At 39.3% G+C, this 21765-nt stretch overlaps 1 protein-coding gene across 3 annotated transcripts in view; it reads left to right on the top strand.

The window, feature by feature from the left end:
- The first annotated feature begins 1560 nt into the window (after positions 1-1560).
- The window catches only part of SLC25A36 (solute carrier family 25 member 36), a 39758-nt gene continuing 19553 nt past the window's right edge, over positions 1561-21765 (top strand). The window contains exons 1-3 of one of the 3 annotated variants that reach the window (XM_028099156.2): positions 1564-1895; positions 16121-16285; positions 20615-20692. In XM_028099156.2, the coding sequence (XP_027954957.1) occupies positions 1855-1895; positions 16121-16285; positions 20615-20692 (284 nt within the window). In that variant the 5' untranslated portion in view covers positions 1564-1854. Of the gene's footprint in view, positions 1896-3902; positions 4007-16120; positions 16286-20614; positions 20693-21765 lie in introns of those variants that run through there. The other 2 variants (XM_028099158.2, XM_028099157.2) reach the window with 2 other exon arrangements.

The raw sequence follows: 21765 nt of genomic DNA, 5'->3' as shown, positions 1-21765 counted from the left end.
CTGCTATTTCTGTTAAGACTATAAGACAGTAAAATACTACTACTAACTTTTATAGATAGTACTTACACAGCACTGCTGTGGATGCTTTACATATTTTAATGCATTTATTCCTCACAACTACCTTAGGAAGTGGGGTACTCTTATGCCCATTTTACAGATGAATATTAACTATGCTATTTGCCAGCGGCATGCAGTCTGTACATTTTGTAGGAATTTAGGAGTAGATGAAGAGCATAGAGAGCTGAGACAATCAAGGAGGACTCCATGAAGAAAGTGGCCCTGGAAGGAAAGTAAGGTGGCCCTGGATAATCCCACATAGGTGGGAAAGGGTGGTGAGGGCCCTGCAGGTGGAATGGAAGTTACCCAACAAATAGGTGGAAAATATTAACATTTGTTCAGGGTGGGTACAGATTACGTGATGAATACAGATGTGTTATATTATTTTCTGTACCTTTGTGCACCTTAGAAATAATTACTAATTAATAAAATTAAAAACATTTTAGTCACTGTGTTCTGGAGAAATAGAACATTTTCCTTCCCTGAGTCTTTGACTTATGTAGTATATATATATAAAACATCTCCTGGCAGGGCGCCTGGGTGGCTCAGATGGTTAAGCGGCTGCCTTCGGCTCAGGTCATGATCCCAGGGTCCTGGGATCGAGCCCCACATCAGGCTCCTGGCTCAGCAGGGAGCCGACCTCTCTTTCTCCCTCCGCCTCTCCCCCTGCTCCTGCTCTCTCTCTATCTCTGTGTCTCAAATGAATAAATAAAATCTTTAAAAAAAAATAAAAATAAATAAACATTATCTTCTCAGAACTTAATTTAAAAAAAAAATCTGGTTAGAAGAATTAGTAAATGTTAGTTCTCTATTCTAAAATAAACGTTAGTTTTTAAATTCTATTTGCCTGTTACTATGCCTGAGTTTTTTTCCATATGGATCTACCTTACTCCTTATTACAACTGCATGTTGCAGAGTAGCAATGGTCCATGATTTATTTCTCCCTTCCCTACTGATCCCAATTTTCTATTACAAGCATTGTTTGTAAACATTGTACCCTTGTACAGGGCCTTTCCCATGCACTGCCTGGGGTAGATACCAGGAAGCGGAAATGCCATAAATCCAATTTTCAAAAAGTGAATCAAACGGTGTGAATGCAAAATCTCTGTACTTCCCTCTCAATTTTGTTGTAAACCCAGAACTGCCTTTTAAGAAAAAAAATCTTAAAAAAAAAGAAAGTCAGAGACCCGGCACGCTGGCGAACTGGGAGTCCAGGCAGTTTCTCACGTGGTCCGGGCTGAAGCGTGGGGCTCCCAGCAGCCTGCCGGGCCCGGGCCCAGGTGGCACCGATGCAGCCTCCCCGCCCCGGATTAGGCGCAAGAGCACGGTGACCTACTACCCTCAGGACACGCGCTCCGCCCCGCCTCACGGCCCCTTTCATTGAAGAAAAACAAAACAAACAAACTAGCAAACAAAAAAAACGCCACCCTTGGCGATCACGTGAAAGCGGCGTGCCGGCCGCATGACGTCACGCAGCGCGGACCAATGGAAGCTTCTGTTTATGTCGGGGGTCACCGGAATATCCGAGCCCCCGCACGCAGCCTCGCCCCGCAGCCCAGTGCGCCGCGTCGCTCTCCGGCTCTGGTAGAGATCGCTCAGCTGGAGCGGGAGGTGGCGCGGCTGTAGCACCGCGGGGAGGGCCGCGCCGGTTGCTTTCTGCAGCCGCTTTTCCGCTAGCCGGTCCCCCGCCGTCCCTGGGGCGCCGTGCGGCTCTAGACCGGGACCAAAGCCGCCGGCCGCCGCGGGTGGCCGGATCCGCGTCCCGCCTCAGCGCCCGGAGGACATGCGGGAGAGAGAATGACCCAGAGGGACACGCTGGTGCATCTGTTTGCCGGGGGGTACGGTCCAGACAGGGCGTGCGGGCTGGGGCTGTGAGGGTGCTGGGCTGAAGGCCGTGGCCTGACACGCGGGCGAGAGAGGGGTTGAGGGGGTTCCAGCCCGCCGGGCCGAGAGGGCGACGCCCGGGCGGGGAGGGGTGAGGGGGCTTGAGCCGGGGGTTGCTGAGGAGGCTGAGGCCCGGCGGGGAGGGATGAGGGATGAAGCCGGGGCGAGACGTAAGGCTTTGGGCCCGCGGAGCCGTGGCGAGGCTGGGGCGGTATCCGAGAGTCTGATGAGCGGCGGGCGGGGCCGGGGGGGGGGGTGGAACGAAGCGGGCCGGAGCCACGCGCCGCAGCCTAGCGCGTGTCCGGGATGCGGGCCGCGGAAAGGAGCGTGGCTGCAGGCCTCGCGGAGGTTTCTAGGCCTGGGGGACAGGACCGAGGTGCGGAGGCCGAGGACAAAATGGGCGCCGGGGCCACCTCCTCCCTCCCCCCCTTGCCGCGCGGGCTGAGAGGCGTCCTCACGTCGCTCACGCCCCACCTCGGACCTCGGGTACCTGACTTCCCGGCCCGCGCTGCCCGGGTGGGCCCGGAGGCGGGGCGGGCTTCCCGCCCCCGGGGGAGGCTTTGGTGTTCACTCGCCCGCTGGAGCTGTAGGTTTCTCGCTCTTGGAAAATTTTCTGCCCGAGCTTCTCCAGGTTGCAAGATGCGGTGCAAAGCAGTATTTTCTTTGGGGTCGGATTCTTTTCATGAAAACCAACCCTCCCGTGCACCCGCTGCTTTTCGTCTGCTCAAAGGAGAAAGTCGGGGGTAGGGAGAGGTCAGATGTTTTGGAGATAGTTAACTGTGTGTACAAGATTAGGACTAAGCCTAAAGCCTCCGTGATTGTCAACCAAAATGCTACAGATATTTTGTTGAGCCAGTTGAGTCTCTTTTTTAGGTTGGTTCCTTCCAAATTATTGGGGAATCCTAGCATTTTTAAGTTTAAGAGTTATTTATCTGTAGGATCATAGTCATCAAAAAATGGCTACGGTGAATTATGCTAAGGCTCTAGATGGTCTGTATGACCATATAAAGTGTCATCCCCTTAAAGGGTAGAGTTTGTTTTTCAGTCAACCACTTTAAGACTTTATTGCCAATGGTGGTAATACTTTTCCTTAGGTTGGCACATTCAACAAACTTTCATTGTACACCAATCGTGGGCCAGCCACTGTTCTGGAATAGAAAAATATTTTTCTTTTAATCCGTGAGACCGAGTTTAGACGAAGTTTACTTTCCATATTTATGATACTTTTTGCCAGTAACCCATATTTCTGATATGTTAAAATAATCTCGGCAAATTAAATCTTTTTTTTTTTTTTTTAAACCATTAGCTATGTAGATGTTCTTGTAAAGATGTCATGTTAGGCAAATTATCCGGCTTCCTCATGTAATTCCATCACAGGGTAATATCTGAAAGTTAGGAGACCACACATCTACTTCTGCCTGCTATTTTAATTTGAGTGAAAAATGGACAAAACCTTTTATTTTAATTGCTTCATTTGTAAAATGAGGAAGGTGTACTATATGATCTCTAAGGCCCTTCCCAGGTCCTAACATTTCTATTACTCTGCATTCAAAATTCAAATATCAAGTTTTGTTAAAAGTAGGGTTCGGTAGTTTGCACTAAATTCCCAGTTTGGATTAAGATTATCTGTCACTTTTTTGTTATTAATACATGTAAAGGACCTCCTGGTTAGCTTTTTCTTTAAAAGCAGAAATGGAGTTTTTGCAGCATCTAAACACCAATAGATTTAGGAGCCTTCCCTGCCCCAAAGAACCTAGCATTTGCAGGTTATTTAGAGTATTAAATGAGGTACTGGGATTTAAGGGCTGTCACAACATAGGTGATCAGCCTTATAAATTCCCTTCCTTTGTATCTCTTGATTTTATATTTACATGTGGTTGCATAACTTGTTGCAGTAAAACCTGGTTTATCTTTTTTTTTTTCTGGTTTATCATTTTTAGAGAAATTTTAGGTCTGGGAAGGATGGTAAAGATCATCTGGTTCAGCCCCTTAAAAATATGGAAAAATACTGAGGTGTATTGATTTACCCAAGGTCAAACAGCTTTCTATACGTGTAAAATGAGAGGTAAATAGTCTCTATAGATCCTTCCAGCTCTATATTATATAAAGCCAATTTTATTATTTATATATTATGTATTATTATGAGCATTGTGGAAATGCAAATAATCTCTACAGATCCTACCAGCTCTATATTATATAAAGCCAATTTTGTAGAATATCCTGGAGGTCTATATGGTAAGCTTTGTGGAAACGCCCATTGGGTTGTGTCAGTTACATTGTTTTTTTTTTTTTTTAAGATGTGGGGCAGTTTATTATTTTCACAAATTATTCCTAGAGATCTGAGACTAGAGTACTGAAAAGCTAAATTCACAAAGAAAAATGGTCATTCTTGAAGTACAAAGATGTTATTAATGACTTTTTGTTTGTTTTGTTTTGTTTTCCTATTTATTTATTTGATGTAGGGTTCCATGATTCATTGTTTGCGTATAACACCCAGTGCTCCATTCAATACGTGCCGTCTTTAATAGCCATCACCAGGCTAACCCATCCCCCTACCCCCCTCCCTTCGAGAACCCTCAGTTTGTTCTCAGAGTCCATAGTCTCTCATGGTTCGTCTCTCCCTCTGATTTCCCCCCCTTCATTTTTCCCTTCCTACTATCTTCTTTTTTTAAACATATAATGTATTATTTGTTTCAGAGGTACAGGTCAATTTACATTGTTCTTAATTGAAGATGTTGAATTATATATGAAAGTGACTTATTTAGGCAATCACTTCTGGTACATTCTTCATAGAAAACTAGATTTCATTATTTTTTATCCTAATAGAATTATGTTAATTAGGAATTAGGAAAGTTATTTTTTACTTTAACAATAATGAATAGTTACAGAAAAGGAGAGAGATCTTTTTATTAGCTGTTGTAACTGGGCTGCTTCACACACAGGTACCATTTAGATTAAGTTATAAAAACTCAATATATTTTAATAGAACTAAATAACCTTTTGCAGTGGCATTTAATCTTAGGCAAAAATTGTCTGAGTATGGGGCCTTTGGATTGTTTCCCTGATGATTATAATTGTATTCAAGCATGTGTTTATCTTTCTAATAGCCTAGTAGCTATATTATTAAATCAGGAACATTTGCAACAGACCAGCGCTGGACCTTGGGTGTGGGTGACATACTCACATGCATAACTTACACTTCTTTAAGACACCCTTTGGTCCCATTATATTTTTTGCCAGAGTTAATATTCAGAGTTTGTAAGGCCATTGATTAGATCAATTGAGTTACGGAGGCAACTCGTAACAACCTGCCAAAAGGATGTAGGTAAGATTTAATTTAAGCTGTATTTTTAATGACACTATATGTATATTAAATTCTTTAATAGAACTGTATATTATATAGTTATTGTGTCAGTTTTCCACCAAGAGGCAGACTGCTCTTTTTTATTTGAGGGAGAGATTGTCTCAAATAGGAGGAGTAAACCTTAGAAACTGTCCTTTCTAGGTTTTTGATGTTATAGAATAATGAACTTGTATGCTCTTCAGCTATCAAACTTGACTATTCTTTCCTTGGAATTCTTTGCTAATCGAAGCACTTAAAGCAAATGAGCCAGCAACTTTGAATTTTAAGTTTTTCTTTTAACAGTAGAGCTCCAACTTAGTACTTTATTGTTAGTAGCAAGTTACATTGGTGATAACTTAAAACTGATCTTAACTCATTGACCACATCAGTGGATCAGAGGGACTCAGGAGCAGTTAGAAGGCAAAAAAGAAAGTGAAGGCTTGCTTAAGGCACTTGGAGTGGGAATGGTGAGGGAAAATGTGAGAAGAAGTTTAGAATGTAGAACCAGAGAGACTTGAGGATAATTGGATGTCAGAAAGCCTCTATATAGATACGTTCGTTAGATTACTCCTTTCTGCCCGTGGACGCCGCAGAGTAAGCATCGTTAAAGTCTCCCCTCCCACCGCCGTCATGTCTAAGTCAGAGTCTCCCAAAGAGCCTGAACAGCTGCGGAAGCTCTTCATCGGAGGTTTGAGCTTTGAAACAACCGATGAGAGTCTGAGGAGCCATTCTGAGCAATGGGGAACGCTTACAGACTGTGTGATAATGAGAGATCCAAACACCAAGCACTCCAGAGGCTTTGGGTTTGTCACGTTATGCCACTGTGGAGGAGGTGGATGCAGCCATGAACGCAAGGCCACACAAGGTGGTTGGAAGAGTTGTGGAACCAAAGAGGGCTGTCTCAAGAGAAGATTCTCAAAGACCTGGTGCCCACTTAACTGTGAAAAAGATTTTTGTTGGTGGCATTAAAGAAGACACTGAAGAACATCACCTAAGAGATTATTTTGAACAGTATGGGAAAATTGAAGTGATTGAGATTGACTGACCGAGGCAGTGGCAAAAAGAGAGGTTTTGCTTTTGTAACATCTGATGACCATGACTCTGTGGACAAGACTGTCATTCAAAAATACCATACTGTGAATGGCCATGACTGTGAAGTAAGGAAAGCCCTATCTAAGCAAGAGATGGCTAGTGCTTCATCCAGCCAGAGGTCGAAGTGGTTCTGGAAACTTTGGTGGTGGTCGTGGAGGTGGTTTTGGTGGGAATGACAACTTTGGTCGTGGAGGGAACTTCAGTGGTCGAGGTGGCTTTGGCGGCAGTCGAGGTGGTGGTGGATGTGGTGGCCGTGGGGATGGCTATAACGGATTTGGTCATGATGGAAGCAGCTTTGGAGGTGATGGAAGCTGTAATGATTTTGGCAATTACAACAATCAATCCTCAAATTTTGGACCCATGAAATGGGGAAATTTTGGAGGCGGAAGCTCTGGCCCCTATGGTGGTGGAGGCCAATACTTTGCCAAACCACGAAACCAAGGTGGCTATGGTGGTTCCAGCAGCAGCAGGAGCTATGGCAGTGGCAGAAGGTTTTAATTACTGCCAGGAAACAAAGCTTAGCAGGAGAGGAGAGCCAGAGAAGTGACAGGGAAGCTACAGGTTACAACAGATTTGTGAACTCAGCCAAGCACGGTGGTGGCAGGGCCTAGCTGCTACAAAGAAGACATGTTTTAGACAATACTCATGTGTATGGGCAAAAAACTGGAGAACTGTATTTGTGACTAATTGTGTAACAGGTTATTTTAGTTTCTGTTCTGTGGAAAGTGTAAAGCATTCCAACAAAGGGTTTTAGTGTAGATTTTTTTTTTTTTGCACCCATGCTGTTGATTGCTAAATGTAATAGTCTGATCATGACGCTGAATGTCTTTAAAAAAAAAAGAAAGCCTCTATATGCCTTTGTCACCCTTGTTAGCCTTCAGTACCTCATACTAAGGTATCATAGGAGCTTCTTCACATGGTCTTTTTTTAATTGTATATATTTAAGGTGTACAACATGATGACTTGATAATAAGTATACATAGTGAAATGATTATAACATCTGATGGAATTACCATTTTTTGTATGTGAGAGCACCTGAAATCTACTCTTAGCAAATTTCCAGTATTCAATATAGTAGTATTAATTTTAGTCATTATGCTATACATTAGAACTTTAGACTTACTCATCCTATATAACTGCAGATTTGTACTGTTGACTAGTACCTTCGCATTTCCCACACCTTCTTGCCCCTGATGACTACCCTTTATGCTTCTATCTTATTTGACTTTAGATTTTATATATAAGTGAGATCGTGCAGTTTTTTCCTTTCTGTGTCTGGCTTATTTCATTTAGCATAATGTCCTCCATGTTCATTTGTGTTATTGTAAATGGCAGGATCTTCCGCATGGCCTTCTTGATCTGGATTCTTCCTGGCCCCAATACATTCTACATTTCTATCTTGCTAGTGTTTTTTTTTTTTTTTTTAGATTTTTTTATTTATTTACAAGAGAGCGAGCACAAGCAGGAGGGAGGGGCAGAGGGAGAAGTAGAAGCATACTCTCCCCTGAGCAGGGAGTCGTTCTACTGGATCCCAGGACCGCGGGATTATGACCTGAGCCGAAGGCAGACACAACTGACTGAGCCACGCAGGCGCCCTATCTTGCTAGTTTTTTAAAGCATTATATTGGCTGTTCACATCAGTGTCCATGAGGAGTTTGCTTATTATAAATAGTAAATATTTATATCAATATTCATTGTTAAGAAACTTTCTTTGTGGGAGAATAGAATAAAACTAAATTTTAAATGTTAACGGTTTTTATATAGAATGTTTAAGAAATAATTTCTAGTCTTTTCAATTAATTGTTTTATAACTTGTTTAATAAAATAATTGTGCTGTCCAAAATCTTAAAGATTAATAAATGAGACACATAGTATATATTTAATATATTTTAGTTGTACTCACATCGCTTTAGTTGTGAAGCTGAGGATGCATTGTCCCTAGCCTCCAGCTATTAAGTAGCATGCTGCTTTAATCTTGCACTAAATTGACAGTGCATAGAAGATATCTCTACTCAGAAGCTACTTAAGATGTGTAATAACAATACAGAAGAGGGAGGGGTGCCTGGGTGGCTCAGTTGGTTAAGCATCCGACTCTTGATTTGACACTCAGTTTATGATCTCAGGGTTGTGAGATAAAGCCCATGTCAGGCTCAGTGCTGGACCTGGAGCCTGTTTGGGATTCGCTCTCTCCCTCTCTCTGTCCCGTTCCCCCCCCCCAAAAAAAAATACAGAAGAACAAATTTTTCCTTTTATATCCTTGGTTAAGTTGCATCTAATTTAGTATAAAACAGCATGCTTCAAGTTGTATAGCAACCTATTAGTGGATTATGAAATCAATTAAAAGGTTGATTTGTGACCAACCTTTTAAAAAGTAGTATTCTGTGAAATGTTTGGACATGTGGATATCCTTTTTTTTTTTTTTAAGATTTTAATTATTTGACAGCACAAGCAGAGGGAGAGGGAGAAGCAGGCTCCCCACTGAGCAGGGAGTCCGATGCGTGACTTGATCCCAGGACCCTGAGATCATGACCTGAGCTGAAGGCAGCCGCTTAACTGAGCCACCCAGGCGCCCCTATTTCTTGATGTAAAATATTTCTTGTGGAATTGAAGTCAGAGATTTGAAAAGGAAAGAGCTGGACTTAGAATCAGCAGATTTGGGTTGTTCTTTAGTTGACTCAACTTGGAGCGACTAATTTTCCCTTGCAGGATTTTTGTTTTCTCATCTGCAGAATAAGCAAGTTGGGCCAAATACACGGTTTCCTACCTCCTTTTTTTTCTTTTCTTTTTTTTTCTTTTTTAAAGACTTTTATTTATTTGAGAGTGGGGAGGGTCAGAGGGAGAAGCAGACTTCCTGCTGAGCAGGGAGCCGGATGGGGGACTCCAGGAGGATCCTGACCTGAGCCAAAGGCAGTCGCTTAACCAACTGAGCCACCCAGGCGTCCCTGTTTCCTACCTCCTAAATGTTTGGAGGTTACCAAATGCTACAGTGTTCACTCACTGATACAGCATGAGTGCTTGCTATGTCCCATGCATTATTAGAAATGTTGGGGTTATAGTAAGTGGATATAAATTGCTGATTTCCTGATGCTTATATTGTAGCATCAGGGAACACAGAAGATAAATAAAATATTTAGTATTTTAAGTGGCATTATGGGCTGTAGAGAAGAGTAGTTCAAGAAGGGTGGATAAAGAGCGTGAAGGATATTATATAGTGATCAGAGAGGACATAACTGAGAGGTGACAATTGAGCAAAGATAAAGAGGTAAGGTAGTAACCCATTCTTCTGTTCAAGGCAAGAATATTACAGATGCAACAGCAAGAATAGAGATCCTGAGACAGGGAGCATGGTTCATGTATTAAATCCTAAGTAGAGTTACAGCAGGGGTCAGTGGCTTAGACCAGGATGGAAATGATGAGCAGTGGTTAAGATTCTGGGTTTATTTTGGAGTACTAAGTCAAAGACACTTGCATACCATACACATCATTTTTTCATGGGGTCCAGTGAGTGGGTCCCAGAAGCATCAACCACATTCTCCATTTAAAAACTGCTGCTATTTAAAAAAAAATACTGATAAAATTTTGATTAAAATTACTTTAAAAATAACGTATGCGTATGGTGTTTTTAGAAAAAGCTGCTTTAAGATTTTTATTAAACAGCATTTCCCAACTCCCCTCCCCCCACATCTCCTTCCTAGTCTCAGCTATGTAGAATTTTCTTCATACTTTCTCTTCTAGTAGATGAGGATTTAGTTATACTATTCCCTATTTCCCCTTTTTTTCTGTCCTCTCAATACGTAGTTAGTTACATCACAATTTTTTGGTTAAATGAATAGTAAATGCTTACCTTACTGTGACAATATAAATATCAGTGATAGGAGGGCTCAGTTTGTGAGCTTTTCTTTCTTGAATATTTTCATTCCCCCCCCTTGGAGTTAATAATTGCTACACATTTAAAAATGTTTGTTTAGTTATGTGAGTCCTTGAATATTTAGTTTCATATCCTCAAATATATTCATCTTTCAGCCTTTTTTTCCTGGAGATCTTCATCCATCTGAACTTTCTATTACCGAATCTTTTCTGGACTGGTTATTTTCTAAGCCTGACATTTCACTATCATCTTGGGATTCCTTTCTCCCTCTCCTAGGTTACTCATTCTGTTTCTAAATTCAGTCCCCACCCATTTTATTGAGATATAATTGACCTATAACATTGTATTAGTTTTAGGTGTACAACATAATTACTTGGAATATTCCCTCCTCTTTTTTAGATTAACCCCTTGTAGAACACATTCTCTAGTAGCTATAAAAGGTGTAAGGTAGGAAATTTCTTAAGTATTTCTTTGCAGTGTATTTTTTCTGCTTCACAGGTCTGGTATAGAATTCTAGAATCAGTAATCTGCTGCAGTTGTTGGAAATTCTGACGTTATTCTGACATTTCCTGTGTATGTAACCTTTTATCCTTTCTATGGAACTTGGTGGGATCTTTGTTCCCAGTATTTTTTTTTTTTAAGATTTTATTTGACAGACACAGCGAGAGAGGGAACACAAACAGGGGGAGTGGGAGACAGAGAAGCAGGCTTCCCGCTGAGCAGGGAGCCCAACACGGGGCTCGATCCCAGGACCTTGGGACCATGACCTGAGACGGAGGCAGACGCCCAATGACTGAGCCACCCAGGCACCTCTGTTCCCAGTATTTTAAAAGATTGTAGTAGCTCACCTTGGTGTAGGTGTTGGTTTTGGGTTTTTTGGTATCTATTGATTCTGCCTGTGAAACCTGATCTCAGAGATTCTTGAATTCTCATGTTCTTTAGAGAATTAAGCTTCTGCCTGGGAATACAGTTTCACCCAGTGTGTGAGGGTTGGGGTAGATCCACTGGGTAGCCCACCTTTGCTATATAGCCTATCAGCCAGTCCTGTTTTCAGTTCTTTGCCTCACCTCCATCTTGAATACTTTGTGCACTAATCTTTAGGCCTCTGAGATTCTGCAGGGCTATTCTTTGGTATTTCCTCCTTCAATTCTTTTTGCCTCTTTACTAATAAGTCAGTTACCCCTTCCTATATGCTTCTTTGCTTGAAATCTTGGGACTTGTTCATTTCTCCCCTGGTTCTCTCTGTCCTTGTGGCATATTTCTTTAAACAATGAGATTTTTGACACGGAGAAGAAATAATCTGAAGTTAATCCTGTTTTCATAAGGTGAGATTTTAAATGTTTGACTCCAGTAGTTTTGTTCTCTGCATCAATGCTAATGATTTCAGCATGCGTAATAATTTTAAATGACTTTAAGGTAAAAACAGCATGAGAGATACTGGAGTGTCACCCCTATGCTTACATACCTATTGAATTTCATAACATAAAACTGCTTCAGGACAGCCTAAGTGCTTGTGTGTGCACCCACTTAAACCATCCCCCAGCTCTGTATAATTAGGATCCTCATTACTTGAATTGTTTTTTAAGGAATCATAGTATATATCTTGTCTGTGGTTTGGCCATAAAGTATTTGTAATAGTTATGTTGGAATTTCCCTTACTGCTGTCTGTAATAGATGCTGATAACTTCAGTAGCTAATATTTACTGAGCATTTTCTATGTGCCATGTCATGAAATACTTTACATGGGTCATATCATATACCATCTTTACAACAAGGCTGTTTTCCCCAGTAGATTGTTTTCTTTATGTAATAGGTTTATTTTCTTGCAGTGAGGAGTGACGGTAGGAATCTTGGCCTATGTGCTAACTTTGCTTTTCTTTTTTTTTTTTAATTAATTTGTTTAAGTGTTTTTTTTAAGATTTTATTTGAGGGAGAGAAAGAGGGAGCACAAGAGGGGGGAGGGTCAGAGGGAGAAGCAGACTCCCTGCCAAGCAGGGAGCCTGGCGCAGGACTTGATCCCTGGACTCCAGGATCATGACCTGAGCCAAAGGCAGTCGCCTAACCAACTGAGCCACCCAGGCACCCTAAGATTTTATTTTTAAGTAATCTCCACATCCAACATGGGACTTGAACCCACAACCCTTAGATCAAGAGTCGCAAGCCCCATTGACTAAGCAGGCCAGGTGCTCTTGGTTTTTGTTTTGTTTTTTTTTAAGATTTTAGTTACTTATTTGACAGAGAGACAGCAAGAGAGAGAACCCAAGCAGGGGGAGTGGGAGAGGGAGAAGCAGGCTTCCTACTGAGCACACAGCCTGATGTGGGGCTCGATCCCAGAACCCTGGGATCATGACCTGAGCTGAAGGCAGACGGTTAACAACTGAGCCACCCAGGTGCCCGTTTTGTTTTTAAGTAGGCTTCCTGAGCATCATGGGGCCCAGTGTGGGGCTTGAACTCACAACCCTGAGACCAAGAGTCAGATGCTTAACTGACTGAGCTACCCAGATGCCCCTGGGCACCCCTGTTTTTATTTCTTAATTATAGAAGTAATTCATGTTCATTGTGAAAACCAAGAAAACATTTTTTATGTTTCATAGAATATAAAACCAAAATACATATGCATGGGTATTATAAATTTTGGGCCTATTTGGTTTTTATTCCAATAAATGTAATAATAAAGTAAATATACTAAACAGCTAAAAAAAAAACCCAGGTAAATTCAAATTAAAACAGGTATGATTTATTGAGTGTAAATCAGTATTGTAGTGTGAATACAGTGTGTTTTACTGCACAGGCTGTCTTGAGTTCTGCAGCATATGCTATAGCGTGTACTGTGATTCACATTTCTTGCCACTTAGCCCTCAACAATTAACAGAAACAAACTTGTGGCTTCTGTTAAAGATTTTCCTTGTGGTCTTTTATATAAAGTTGACCCTTGAGCAACATGGATTTAAACTGATAGGGTCCACTTATATGCAGGTTTTTTTTAATAAATACAGTACTGTAAATGCAGTTTCCTTGTATGATTTTCGTAACATTATCTTTAGCTTTATAGTAAGAATACAATATATAATACATATACAAAATATATGTTACATGTTTATGTTATTGGTGAGGCTTCCAGTCAACAGTAGACTATTAGAAGTTAAGTTTTGGGGGAGTCAAAAGTTATATGTGGACTTTTAACTACATGGGTTAGGGGAGGTTGGTTCCCCTAACCCCCATGTTTGGGAGTCAGCTGTAATGAGGTTTTAAGCCTTTTCTGTAGCCGTTTAAAAAGTAAACCTGTTCCTTTTTTCCTGAGTATGGAGTCTCCCTCGATCTAGTTAATTTTGTTTCAAATCCTTTATAGCCCTTCTATTTATCTAATTGATGTATTGATTTCTGACAATACGATTATGGTTTTGATCTTTTCTTTTTGGGGTTTAATTTTTTAAATTTCCTATTTAAAATTCTTAAGTGGAGTTTTTAGGAAACATTAAGTTTATTATGATTAAAATTTTAACATAATGTAATTGTATTCAAATCTAGGTAGTTCATATACTTAACATTTCTTACTAGTTTTCACATACTCGGTTTTTTCATTGGATTTATCAGGGTATACAATAAAATTCACCAAATAAAATTTGTTAAGTGTATAGTTCAGTAAGTTTTGGTAAATGTATAAGGTACTGTAACTTACTCTTAGAATCAAGATATAGAACATTTCTTTTATCCTAAGAATTCCTTCCTGCCCTTTGTAGTCAGTTCCTACGTACTTCACTGGCTCTTGGTAATCACTGATCTCATTTCTGTTCTAGTTTTGCCTTTTCCAAAAAGTCACTAAAATGAAAATGTCCTGAAACTAAAAGCCTTTTGTCCCTGACTTTTTTCAGTTAGCATGCTTTTGAGATTCATCCAGATTGTTGAGCCTTTTTTTTTTTGCAGAATGTGATAATCTATTATAATGATATACCATAACTTGTTTATCCTTTCAGTTGATAAGACATTTAGATTTCCAGTTTTGGGCTATTAAGAGTACAGCTGCGGTAAATATTCATGGACAGGTTTTTGTGCAGACATATATCTGGATTTCTCCTGAGTCAATACCTAAGAGTGGGACTTTGTAAGAAACCAACAAGCTGCTTTTTCTGGGGTTTTTTGTGGTTTTTTTTAACCATTTTCTAAAATGACTGCCATTTTCATTCCCATCAGCAATGTATGAGATTTCCAGTTGGTCTTTATCAGCACTTGGCTTTCTCATTCTTTTTAGTTTTAGCCATTAATTGATGTATTGTTATAGCTTGTTGTGGTTTTAATATGCATTTCCCTGATAAATGATTTTGAAAAAATCTTTCAATGTTTATTTGCATCCATATATCTGGTGAAGTGTTTGTTCCAGTCTTTCTTTTGGGTTGTTTTTATCATTGAGTTGTGTTTCTGAATATAAGCACTTTATCAGATGTTTGTTTTGCAAATATTTTCTCTCAGACTGTAGGCTTGTCTTTTCATTTTCTTAACAATTTCTTTCAAAGTGACAGTTTTTAATTTTGGTAAAGTCCAGTTTATTATTTTTTTTCTTTTATGATTCATGCTTTTTTTGTTATCTAGCCCAAAGTTGGTGATTTTTCTCCACATGTTTTCTTCTAGAAGTTTTACAGTTTCATGTTTTATATCTAGGTCTATGATTCATTCTGAGTTATATTTTAAATACAGTATGAGGTAAGAGTCAAGTTTTATTTTACATATGGATGTTCTCTATTTTTAAGTTGTATTTTTCACTTTTGCTGCATAAAATCTGTTTCAGTTTTATTTTCTTGATGGCAGGTACTGTTAGATCAGTATGAAATACTCTACCTTATTTAATGATTTGTCTTAAATTTTATTGGGAGTAATACTGATGCCATGCCTGCTTTTTTATTATGTGATATATATATGAACACACACACATAACACGCGCACGCACACTTTTTTTTTAATTCTGGAGGTAAAATTGTTTAGTATATTTCTGTGGTGGGCTGCTTTTCTTTTTCTTCCTTTAATGCCCATGGAGGTCCAGGTTACTTCTGATTTAGTCTGCTTTTCTCTTAGACTGTATGGTGAGAGCTCTCCTGAGTGATTTTCCTCTGGTTAAAAAGCAGTTCTCAAGGTTTCACTTGGTAGCTGTTAGTGCTTTAAGAGAAAATTATTTCCCGTTCTTGCATTTAAAAAGAATAATTACTCCAGCCTATCTCTTATATTCCTTGAAAAAGTTTAAATGATGTCATTTGTTAAGAGCTTGTATTTTGTTTTGGTGATCAGTTTTTCTATATAAATTGGATTATTCTAGCTAAGCCTACCTACCTTGTACAGATTCCTACATGAGGGCCTAATAATACTGACGTTGAGATACAAATGTCTTTTTTTTTTTGTAGGTAAAACACTTCTGAGTATTTGAATATTTAAAATAGGAAACATGATTATCTGTCAGTGATTAATTTTATTGCTCTGAAAACATATCCTGAGTTTTGAAAGATAGAGGAATTTGAGAGATAGTATATACCTCATAGTGGGTCCTAGGTGTCAACAACCACAAATAATATCTAGGTGAGGAGCACCAAATAAACCGTTAGGATACTATTTAAAACTATGATGTGACTTCCCAGTAGATTCTAGTAACAATACCCGCCATTTGGAGTCTTCTTTAATTATGCTTGCTAGGTAAATACTAAACTCAGTTCTTTTTAGCTACTAAAGGTGTTTGTATGCAGTCAAATAAATGAAACATTAAAATTGTTTAGTCTTTTAAAATGAAACTTAAAACTTTAATACTTTGGTGAAGCCCCAGTTGCCCACTCATTTTACGGTCTAAATATATGAATTTATGGAGTAAGTGGATTTGTTCTTTTCATTTTTTGTAGATGTGGTGGTACAGTAGGAGCTATTCTGACATGTCCACTGGAAGTTGTAAAAACACGGCTGCAGTCCTCTTCTGTGACACTTTATATCTCTGAAGTTCAGTTGAACACCATGGCTGGAGCCAGTGTCAACCGAGTAGTGTCTCCTGGACCTCTCCATTGCCTAAAGTGAGAGCACAGTATTCATGAATTTTTTTTAAGTCTGTTTACCTTAATGATACCCATGTGCTTTGTTTGTTTATATTCTGCCACTCTTAAAAAGGCTTTTTACAAACTTATTAACAGAGTTACTCTGAATTATATTCATCATAAATGATAATGCCTAATGGAGAGGAACAGTTAGTTGGATAATATAAAATGTAATATTATTTCCAAATTGTGTATTTGGAAAATTTTTCTATATTTATTCAGAGGATTTGTTTTCTGAAAGTATTTTAGGTATTCTGTTTTGGATTATTTGTCTTTGAAATGTGATAGTGTTAAAAGCCAATTCTTTTTGTGTGTTTTTTAATTTTCCAAGTACTGACACAGTAAGTACATCCACTTAGTGGCAATGTGTGATTTTTATATAACCTAAACATAACTGAAATTTAAAGCAGTTTTCTACTGATTTTAAGAGGTGAATCAGTGTTTGTTTGACATTTCTTGGTGGTTTGAAAAATATTTTGTTTTTACATTTTACCATACTTCATTATATATCGCACATTGGATTTGAAAAGTCAAAACTGTTGAAATTACGTTTTACATGTTCACACTTAGGTATGTAACTTGTATCTGCCTTATCAGGTCACTAGTGCATCATCTATTTGAGCTTAGTTCAGTAGTGTTTATTTTGTGGCAGCAAATAAACTCAATACTGTCTGTTTACCTTAGTTACCAAAAGATTTCATCAGTCTTTTCTTTTTTCAAATTTACCTAGTACATGATAGGTAGAATAAAATTGTTAACAATTTTGGATTAAAGTGCCATAATTATAGGGACACCTGGGTGGCTCAGTCGGTTAAGCGTCTGACTCTTGATTTCTGCTCAGGGTTGTGAGATGTAGCCCTATGACAGGCTCCGTGCTGGGCGTGGAGCCTACTCGAGATTCTCTCTCTCTCTCCCTCTCTCTCTCTTTCTCCCCTCCTTCCTCTGCCCCTCCCACCTTCTTAAATAAATAAAATGCTGTAATTATAGATGAATATCTGATGAATAAGAGTCTTATCAATCTGATTAATAATACCATCTTGATAAAAATAGAACATTTTATCTATTAATAATAGATCATTTCAATATCATGATTTTGACTTTTATTAGCACTGATTACCTCTCCTTAAACTTCTTTCTTTGACTTTTGTGACAGTGCTATATATATATATATTTATTTATTTAAGAGCGAGCAGGAGTGTGCATGAGCAGAGGGAGGGGCAGAGGGGGAGGAAGAGGGACAAGCAGACTCCGAGCTGAGTGCAGAGCCGCTGTGGGGCTTGATCTCCTGACCCTGAGATCATGATCTGAGCCGAAATCAAGTCAAATGCCTAACCAACTTGAGACACCCAGGCTCCCCACCATAGTACTATATTTTTTATTCTATTTTTCAGTGGTTTTGCCGTCTCTGATTTTTCTCAGCAGTAGTAGGAATCCCTCTCAGCTTTGTTTTAATTTCTCAGTTTTTCTGGCCCTCTTAAAAGAGTTAGTTTAACATGTTTCACCTGTCATTAGTGTGTAGGTTACTTCTAAGTTTGCATTCTCTGCCTTAACATCTCTTTACTCTCATTCCCATTGTTACCCTACTCAGGGGCTCTGCCCCAAGCAATCTGTTTCATGGCTTTTTTTTTTCCTTTCATCTTTATTTGAGGTATAAGTCACATACCATAAAATTAACCCATGTAAAGTGTACAATTTGTTTTTAGTATATCCACAGAGTTGTGCAACCATTATGACCTTTCTAAATTTGGAACATTTTCATCATCATCACAAAATAAACATTTATCTGTTAGCAGTCACTTCTCATTTTCTCCCTTCCCTCTCCCTCCATCCCTTAGCCTTAGGCAACTACTAATTTGCTTTCTGTCACTACAGATTTGCTTATTCTGGACATTGTATATAAATGGAATTATATAATACACATTTTGTGATTGGTTTCTTTGTCTTAGCATAATGTCAAGATTCTTCCATGTTTTAACAAGTATCTTTTTATTGTCAGGTATTGCTTTATATGGATGTATATCTCACATTTTGTTTATCCACTCATCAGTGATAGACATTGGTTTGTTTCCACTTCTGGAGTATTCTGAATGATGCTATTGTAGAGACGTATGTTTTCATTTTGAGGGGTATGCTAGGAGTGGAGTTTCTCGGTCATATGGTAACTTTATGTTTAACATTTTGAGGAACTATCACACTGTTTTCCAGTGGCTGCATCATTTTACATTCCTGTCACCAATGAATGAAATTTTCAATTTCTGCACATCCTCACCACCCCAGTTTTTTGGTTTTTTGGTTTTAAGTAGGCTCCTTGCCCAGCATGGAGCCCAACTCGGGGCTAACACAACCCTGAGATTAAGACCTGAGCTGAGATCAGCAGTCAGACACTTTAGAGACTAAGCCACCCAGGCACCCCCGCCAACCCTTGTTTTACTATGTCTGACTTTTTTTATTGTAACCATTCTAGTGAGTGAAGTGTTTTCATGGCTTAACCACAAACTTTAGGAATCCCTCCTGGGCTCTTAGATTCCTAGGTGGCTTATGGATAAACTTCAAGAGGTCTATAAATTACATGAAATTGTATGCAAAATGGTGTTTGCAAATGTGTATTTTTTAAAAGATTTCATTTATCTGTTTGAGAGCGAGAGCACGAGTGTGAGCAGGGGCAGAGGGAGAGGGAGAGAATCTCAAGCAAATTACCTGTGGAGCACAGAGCCCAATGTGACCCAGTTTTTCAAAGAAAATTTACCAGGGCACCTGGGTGGCTCAGTTGGTTAAACGACTGCCTTCGGCTCAGGTCATGATCCTGGAGTCCCGCGTCGGGCTCCTGCTCAGTGGAGAGTCTGCTTCTCCCTCTGATCCCCGCCCCCCCCACCCCAGGCTTTCTCTCATTTTCTCTCTCAAATAAATAAATAAAATCTTTAAAGAACATTTACCTTTCTTAATTCTTCAAAGAGATTTATGATACAGAAAAGTCTAACAAACACTGAATCTTCAAAATGTTCTCTATAATTTGTTATTTTGAACTCTGCTTCTGTCTAATCTGGTTTTATCAGAAGTGGTTCTGTATCACCTGTGTCAGTCAATCTGGAAGCATGGTAAAAATGCAAACTACTGAGCATTGTCCTATACCTGTTGAATCAGAATACTTGGAGGGTGAGATCAGAGAAATAGGCATTTTAAACAAATGCTCTAGTAGTAATCATAATACTAAGATTTATCAAGTACTTACAGGGAGCCAGATGCTCTTTTAAGTTCTTTATATATTAATTTATTTATTCCTCACAGCAACCCAGAAAAAGAGTACTGTTTTTCTCTGTTTACTGCAAATGAAAATGAGGATAAGTTAAAAGTTATTACCTTATGTTCTTATAGCTAGTCATTTACCAAAATTGATCTTCATATTAAGAAGTCTGGCCCCATATCTCAGGCCCTTATTTAACCATTATGCTTAGCTGTCTTTAAAGAAATCATTCTTAAGCATATAGCTGGTTGAGAACCACTGCTCTAACCTGTAACTCTAAGTTAAAATACTTTTTCCAGTTTGTTTCTCCTCACTTCCAAGTTTAATTTAATAACTCTCAGAAAGCCTTCCATGACTTAGACATGCCTCTTCCTTTCCCTGCTGGGCATATGTATCTAGCTTGTATAGTATTTGCTTATTAATACAGTCTGTTGAATTATTTGTTTCAATATAATTCTTTTTTCCACAACTGCACATCAAATTTCTCAATGGCAGGTGTCTCACCTTCTTTTCTATCTTTTTACTCTGCTTAGTTTTTATACAGTAAGTATTCAATATAGTAAATGTTAACTGAAAAGAGGGAGAAATGGTAGCAGGCTAACCATTTTAGTATCCTAAAGGAGGTTAGCATGCCAGATTTTGACACCATTTCATTGGAATGGTTGAATGAGATAATGCTGTATTACTGAGAGAGTTGTCTGATACCAAGAAAGGACCTCAAATACCAGACGGTGAACTACATTTCTGATTGGGAATTGAATTTGCTGGTAAAGATTGTAAAATGGAGGATATTGAAGATAAGAGTAGCATGATTATATAAAAATGTAGAAATTATACTGTAGTCTTTAAAACTTTTAGAAAAGAATCTGATTGGAATTCTTTTTATTATCATTTAAGATTATCAATTTATGCTATGTCAAGAAAAACAGATTTTCCTAAGTAAGAAAAACTGACCAGTACAATATTATAGCAGAAACCTACAGGTTTAAAAGTCTTAAGTTTGCTATACAAATAAAGTATTAGACTTTGTTGAAGGACATTCCTTTCTAAATATTTTTCTCTTTCAGAGTGATCTTGGAAAAAGAAGGGCCTCGTTCCTTGTTCAGAGGATTAGGTCCCAATTTAGTGGGGGTGGCTCCTTCCAGGTAAAAAGAATTTTTTTAAGTTAAACAAAATCTTGGCAGTCTTTCTTGTTTCAAGCTTAATGATAGAAGATGCTGAAAAGAAGTCAAGATGGTAAGGATAAAGCACCATGGTATAAAAACAGGTGTCAGTAACCGTGTAAAAGCTTGGGCAGTTTGCCTTGTGTGAAGACCTCTTAGTGCAATCATTGTGATGCTGTTTGTGTACCAAGTTCAAAAGGCAAAGAACAAACTAAGGGAACCAACAGTGAGAAAGAGGAATACCTAGATCTTTAGAACTAACCCTGTTTGGGGCGCCTGAGTGGCTCAGTCGTTAAGCGTCTGCCTTCGTCTCAGGCCATGATCCCAGGGTCCTGGGATCGAGCCCCGCATCAGGCTCCCTGCTCAGTGGGAAGCCTGCTGCTCCCTCTCCCACTCCCCCTGCTTTTGTTCCCTCTCTTGCTGTGTCTCTCTCTGTCAAAGAAATAAATAAAATCTTTAAAAAAAAAAAAAAACTAACCCTATTTTTTGGCTTAGAGGACAAGCTAAACAGAATAATTTCATTCCCTATTAAAAGAGCCAGAAAGGCTTTATTAATACATTAATTTGTCATTTTTCTCTGATACCCTTTTATCTTAGATTTACTTCTTCCATAAACAAATACTAGAGTTCCCATTCAGAGTGAAAAATGGCTCTATCCCATGTACTAGATACATGCCTTATTATTTATTGGGTTTCAACTTTTTATGGGCTCTTTTCACTCTTAAAAAATTATCTTGGGGCACCTGGGTGGTTCAGGTGGTTAAGCGTTGGACTCTCGGTTTCACCTCAGGTCATGATAATTAGGGTCGTGAGATAGAGCCCGGCTTAGGGCTCTGTGCTCAGTATGGAGTCTACTCGAGATTCTCCCTCTCCTTCTCCCTCTCCTCTGCTCCTCCTCCACTTGCGCACTTGTGTAACCTCCCGCACACGTGTGCGCTCTGTCTCAAATTTAAAAAATTTTATCATGACTGCCTTCGGCTCAGGTCATGATCCCGGGGTCCTGGGATCGAGTCCTGCATCAGGCTCCCCCTGCTCTGTGGGGAGTCTGCATCTCC

The sequence above is a fragment of the Eumetopias jubatus genome, unplaced genomic scaffold (assembly GCF_037043125.1).
Source record: "Eumetopias jubatus isolate StellerSeaLion01/CBP00866 unplaced genomic scaffold, mEumJub1_p1.0 scaffold_1, whole genome shotgun sequence".
NCBI lineage: Eukaryota > Metazoa > Chordata > Mammalia > Carnivora > Otariidae > Eumetopias > Eumetopias jubatus.
Note: the sequence above shows the minus strand (reverse complement) of the source record. Positions and strands in the feature narration are given on the sequence as shown.